We start from the raw sequence: 6,389 nt of genomic DNA on the forward strand, positions 1-6,389 counted from the left end.
GGGGCTGCCCCGATGCCACCGCTTTGGCCTCAGTAACAACACCAACCCCACGTAAAACCCAGAAACTTTACCCACTCCTCGAACTCTACAATTCCTACTGCCCAGGCAATAATTCTCCAGTTAAATACAGCCTGCCCACCTGCACTCTGACCAACCCCACTGACCGGGAACAGTTCCAACTGAGGCACAGAACTTTACCTGCTCCCCAACCTCTACCTTCCTGCTAGGAAATAATTCACCCACTAAATACAGCTTGCTTGGGGAACCACACACACGTGGCTTTGGCTGTGCGATAAAAGATCCAGCTGAAGTGCAGAACTTCACACGCTGCCCACACCCTGCACTTCCGCTGAGCACTGACTCTCCCATGACATGAAGCTCGCACTTCACTTGGCCCACCGCAAAAAAAAACCCTGCTGTTTTCTAAATGGCCACAGGACTTCGCCCTCCCAAAAAAACCCAGCTAACGCTAAGCAAATTTCTTCAGAGCACCGCGGACACCTTAAAGCTACTTCGGCAACAATCACAGTTGCCACAAGAGGAAGGGGGAGCACGACCCCCCCCAAATATGACTGTCTCTGTAATAATTCCAGTCTATGCACATTACAAGACCTGTAACAACAGCCCCACTCCTACACCTAACAGCTCTCTTGGAGCGCTCCAGATAAATACCTCAAGTGCCAGAGGAAGACAAAACACGCAAAATCACTTTGGGCAGCTATCCAGGGGACGTAGCCAGGCTATCACGGGCAAAATAATTGTCATTCCCATCACTATTCAAGAGAAATGACAAAGCCCTAAACGCAAAATAAATGGTGCAAACAAAGTCACCAGGCCAGCAGCAACTGGCTACACACACTTAAAGTCAAACCCGACTGTGGGAACAACTGTGACTCCACAAAACACAGTCAGAAAGGGGACAAAAGTGCATCACTAAAGTGTGCTCAGAATCGTCTCGATCTGTGAAAACACAGAAGAGACGATTCAAGCCGGCCGCGCGCTTACACGCAGAAAATAGCTTTTACCTAAAACTGTCATAGGGGGAATTCAAAACACTAAATTGCTGCCTCATGTTAGCCATGGACAAACAGCCACGGGACCCCAGGTCACCGCTCTAGAGGCTGTCACCAAAAAGATGCTCTGGAATCCATCTCGGGACACGCACGCTGGCAGCTCCTCCTGGGACCCGAAACAAGCCAGGACGCTCTCTACAATAAAGACCCATCCCCACAATAAATCCGGTCCCGTCAGGGACTGAGGGTAATCCTGCCTGCAGAAGGAAATGGGGAAGTGCTGCCATAAAGCTGGCAAGCTTCGGCCCAGACTCTCCTCAGAGTACAAAGGGTTCTTCTTTCTGAGACTGCTCCTCACACAAAAAGCTTCTGCCCTCCCTAGGAAACGTGCACAGAGGAGGCAAAGGCAAAGTGGGTGCCACGGTACCTTTCCTGGAGTCAGGGTCCCTTTCCGGGGGTCGCAGCCCCTGCCACGCCGTGAGTGTCTGCGTAGTGTATTCCAACATCCAGAGCTTGTAAAACAGCATCATATTGAGAATGACCAGCAGCACCAGGCTGGAAAGAAAGAAAACAGCCACATCACTGCCAGCACTTCAGAGCCCGTCGCTTCCTCGTCAGTCACATCTGGGAAAATGCCCTGGGCTCTGTCAAAGTGTCCGAGGCCAGGTGGGTCAGTGGGAGTTTAATCTGGGTACCGGCCACGCGGTCGAAACACAGACCTTCACCTCGTGGAGAAATGTGTGAGCGAGGACAGACAGACAGAAAGACAGGGATGACAGAATAGGCTGCATGAGGGGATGTCCTGAATGCAGAGAGAGGGAGGGAAATGAGAGGGTGAAGAACTTGTTAAAAAAGAGAGAGACAGTACCTGAAACAGATCCTAATGGGAGCAGGGAAGAGAAAAGACGGAGTAGCTGCAGGTTAGAAACAGACTGACACAGGACAGGAGAAACTGGGCGCAGCAGAGAAGGCTCACAGTGAGAAAGATATATGGGAGAGCGGGAGGAAAGAAAGGAACAGTGGGAAGAGAGGCAAGAAGGATACACAAATAACCATGTGCCTGCAACTCAGGCTGAAATTCCCTCAGCAGAAGATGAGCTGTGCTGGGCTTTGGCGCCCGAGCCCAAAGCGCGTCTGCGCAGGGCTCGCTCTGACATGATACGTGCAGGTTCCAGCCTGTGCCCGTCCGGCATCGCCCGCTCCTATTGCACCCAGCAAAGGGGACGCTGCCACGGGGTAGCGCTTCGACCCCACGCTGCTCCACTCCTCTCACCCCACTGCTGCCACGCTTGCCACTCTTGACATCCCCTGTCCCGGACTGTAAAGCTGACCTGCATTTAGGCCTCCCAGAAACAAGGGGGCATGCGAAGCCTGTGTTTGGTTAAAATGAGTTCAAAACTGAGTCGGGGAAAGGAGAGACTTTGATAAAATCAAATCCAGAACCTACAGAGCCAGATCGGTGGCTGGCTAAGTACTAGCAAAAGCTGGGATCGAGCCACACTAAGCAGCTGACAGGGACCTGGGAGAAATTTTAATGTTTTTGCCTCTCATTGCTTTTCTCTTCTCCATGCTGGGCAAAGTTTGGGACCAGAGAGAAACATGAGAGGAAGAACTGACACAGGGGAGCACAGAACATCAGAAACACAATTGGGCCAAAGTTGTCAAAAGGGTGACTGTCAGGGAAAGTAAAAAAAAACCTAAGAAAATCACTTACACAAAGCTGATGACAAGAAGCAGCTTGGAGACGCTCTGCAGGTGGAAGCCGCTGGGGCTCTCCTCGGGGATGTGCCGTGTCTGAGTGGAACCTGAGGAGACAGATGTGTTTAGCCTGGGACACGCTCTCTGATGGGGAGGGCAACTCTCTGCCCTCTGCCCACTCCTCCGTCTCACTTAAACAGTCAGAATACACCCTCCTCGGCCCCTTTTCCCAGTGACCCTTCAGGACCAAAGCTCCCGTTTTTCTCCACGGGGACCCACCTCTTCATCCCCGAGTGTGAGGGCTCTGCGGGTCCTTACCTGCCACGTGCTTGATTCGATGGGCAACCTCCTCGTCCGTGGGGGTGGTGACGGGGCTCAGCACCTCCTCCAAGTGTGGCACCCGCAGATGGGTGTGGGCCCGTTTCCTCCGGCGCACAGTCGATTGCTTGCTCGCCTTCTCTTTGGGGGATTGTCTGTGCACCTCGGCCAGGTACGTGCTCTCGGTTTTGGTCAGTTCGCTCTCTGCAGAGGGAGCAAGGAAAAGCATTTCATACGGTGGCGATGGCCTTGCAGCAATACACCCTTAAGCCCTCTAATTGCACAGCTCTTGGGCCAAAGAAGACAGTGGGGTCTAAGAAGTCCGTGACAGAGGACACGCTACATGTCCCTTGCACCTTTTGCCAGCCTCTCACCCCAGACTGGCCACGCTCCTGCCAGAGAGCAGGATTTGATGACCTCATTTGTTCCAGCAAGTGCTACCAATGCTGTGGCAGTGCCTCTGGCTGGCCCCTTCCACGAGCCGCTCCGAGGTCTGACCTCCCGCAGGTGTCACAGCGCTCGCCTGCAGGGAGCCACGCCTGACCAACGGAAGGTGCCGCTGTCTGTGGGTCATTCCCACGGCTCCACTCTTACCCAAATGGCGGAAATAATCTTCTAGGCCGCTCCAAAAATTCTTCTCGATGAAGGATTTCACCAGCCCCCAAGGCTGTTTCCTGTAACGTAACTCTGTGGAAACCCTGCGTGAAGAAAGGAAAGTCATTTAGCCCATTTTGCTTCCTTCAGGTGATGTCCATTCACAATCCTTTCTCAAAGTCTGTATGAGAAATAAACACGTGTGCTTATTTCTGGAATGATCTCGGCCCTTCGTGTTTCTCAAGGAGAAGCATCACATTGAAAGTCCTTCTAGTGGCAGGAAGACCTCAAGAGAGCCTCCCAGCAGAACTCCTGAGACCTTCAGCCATCTGGCAGGCAGACATTCAGACTACTTAGCAAACCCAAAAGCCTACAGCTTAGCTCTGCCTCGTACCAAATGCCGCTGCTCAGCCCCCTACATGTGTCTCGGACGCACAGTCCCTGGAAGCGTGTCCTGTTGCTTACTGCATGTCACCGATTGTGTGTGACAACTGGCCCTGCAAACCACTGCTTCCAAGAAGGGGACACGAAAAGCCCATAAATCCTCTCCCTGACCCGGCTCTAGGTCCTCTGCATCGCGTCTGTTGTTTGCTCGAGGTCACCACAGCGGGTGGCTGCCCCTGCGCTAATTCTTCACACAACGGGACAAAGCAATGAGGCCAAGTTCTCCCCCGAGCTCTTCAAACACACCAAACAGAATTCCCACCCAAAGGTGACTTTTGGCCATCAGTAAAGCTCTTTATCCCACAAGAAGTGTACCTGAGTCGGCTTTTGTTTCTGGCAACACGAGTCAACGTGTAGCGGTTAATGGTGTAGAAATAGTCATGGTAGGGGACGTCGTGAGTTAGCACCTCTGCATCTATGACATAGCACTCGCTTTCTTGGCTGGCTTTGTACATTGTCTGCATAAAAGACAGCATGCAAGGCAACTATTAGTCTGGTTAGAACACAGCTCTGACAGAATGGCGCCTTCGCTAGCACCTTACAAAAACAGCTCCATGGGCAAGAGGACACCACACCTAGGCCCAAGCCCCAGCCCTGTCATTTCTCCCCGAAGGGCCCACCTTTAAGGGAGGCATTCTAGAGGAAACTGAGTGTCTCACTCAGCTGTTCGCTACGGGCACATTTCAAAAAGGGCATTCGCTTTCAGCAGTTCCACTCCCAGGGTTTTGTATGAGAGACGTATTTCTATAGGCTGCCACAGAGGTTCTTTGGGACCTGTCCAAGTGTTACCTCTTCTCATTAAACCGACGTCTGGCTTGTCAGGGAGCAACCTGATCCAACGTCAGAAGTGGCCCTGCTTTGAGCAGAGGTCCTTTCTAGAGTAAATTGTTCTGCGATTCCAAACACCGCAAAACCGTGTCAATTACTTCTTTTAAGCGCTTCTGATCTGCGTCCCTGCCCCAGAACAAACCTCACGAAGGGACAGACCCAGTTCACTGCAGATCCGTACGCAGAAGTACGGCTTTTCTTACAGACTGCTTCCGCTTACCTCTCGCTGGTAAAAAAATCTGGACAGCTCTATGTAGAGCTGTGAGAAGGACTGGCCAGACAGTATTCTGGCTTTCTTGTGCCCTGCTCATGAATAACATCTGCTGAACAGACCGCAGCTCAAAATCCGCCAGTACGGGTGACAAACACAGCTGTTGGAATGTCCAGTCCTGTTTACAAACTCATCCGGTTTTGCTGGTAAACGGATGGCCCTTTCCTCGCAATGCAATTCAGTGCCATTGCAGTGATACTGGGTAGCCAGTTAATACAAGAAAAATGTGTAAAGGAACACGGACAGGGAGAATGAAAACGTGCACAGCAGCATGCTCAAGACAAGAAAAGATCTGTTTCTACAAAGTATTCCAGCCCTGCTCCCCTTTTACGTACCTGCGTCTCAGTGACGGTGGCAGTTTTGGGGGCCAGAGGGTTGGTGAGGGTTATGGTATATAAGATCACTCTGGTCTGATTGCCATTTTCTTCCTTCTTCCAGGGATGAAAGATAATATCTGAGAGGACAAAAAAAACACTCCATTTGAGTCACGGGACAGAGATGTTGGGTCAGTTCCCTCAGGAAAAGCGTAACACAAGGTAACACATAAGGTAAGTCAGCTCAGGACAGTATTTTCTTCCCCTTGGAGAGCTTTGTTGCAGAAGCGCTAGAGCTCTACTGAGCATGAAAGGTCTCCTGTACCAAATCTTAAGTATTTTTCCCTCTTTCAGGTGCAGGGAAAAGGAAAGAGGCTGGAGGAACATCTCCTTCAGCAAACCTGCAGTTACAGGGCAAGGAGGACTACAACGTGCCAAAGGACTCTCTTTGCATCACAGTCTGTGCCAGTGCCTGGTGTGCAGCTAGAAGAGGGCTTTCAAGGCCTTAGCCGATGCTAAAAATAAAAGTCTGCTTCCTCCATAAACTTAGCTCTGGCTCTGAGAAGAAAAATCCTAGAGAGCCAAACAAGGCCGGTTCTAGATGCTTTTGATTACTGCCAGTACAGGATACAGCTGCCTCAAGATCTACTGAGAATTTTACCCAATCCCTCTATCGTCAGGTAAAGCTGCGTTTCCGAGGGGTGTGCCGAGACCTTCCTTCTGCACCGTGCGGGGAAGGTGACCCGTCCGTGATCGGGCTGTGCCGCGAGCAGCTTACCAGAGAACCGTCGCTGTTCCATGAAGTCCCTCTGGAACTGGGAGTCCGTGAAAAGCAAGTCGTACAGTTTGTCCACGCTGAAGTTGAACACTTCGTTCACATACTGACGGCCGTTCAGGTCCTCGTAAAAG

General features: G+C 51.6%; 1 protein-coding gene across 1 annotated transcript in view; it reads right to left on the reverse strand.

The window, feature by feature from the left end:
• Window positions 1-1,440: 1,440 nt before the first annotated feature.
• Window positions 1,441-6,389, reverse strand: part of GRAMD1B (GRAM domain containing 1B) — a gene marked incomplete at its 3' end in the record, with an annotated part of 25,740 nt that continues 20,791 nt past the window's right edge. The window contains exons 11-18 of the mRNA XM_009878477.1: window positions 6,259-6,389; window positions 5,502-5,620; window positions 4,383-4,525; window positions 3,624-3,727; window positions 3,030-3,233; window positions 2,728-2,818; window positions 1,882-1,893; window positions 1,441-1,568 (exon numbers count right to left, since the gene is read on the reverse strand). Coding sequence (XP_009876779.1) covers window positions 1,441-1,568; window positions 1,882-1,893; window positions 2,728-2,818; window positions 3,030-3,233; window positions 3,624-3,727; window positions 4,383-4,525; window positions 5,502-5,620; window positions 6,259-6,389 — 932 coding nt within the window. The remainder of the gene's footprint in view (window positions 1,569-1,881; window positions 1,894-2,727; window positions 2,819-3,029; window positions 3,234-3,623; window positions 3,728-4,382; window positions 4,526-5,501; window positions 5,621-6,258) is intronic.

The sequence above is a fragment of the Apaloderma vittatum genome, unplaced genomic scaffold (genome assembly GCF_000703405.1).
Source record: "Apaloderma vittatum isolate BGI_N311 unplaced genomic scaffold, ASM70340v1 scaffold12381, whole genome shotgun sequence".
In the NCBI taxonomy this organism is placed as follows: domain Eukaryota; kingdom Metazoa; phylum Chordata; class Aves; order Trogoniformes; family Trogonidae; genus Apaloderma; species Apaloderma vittatum.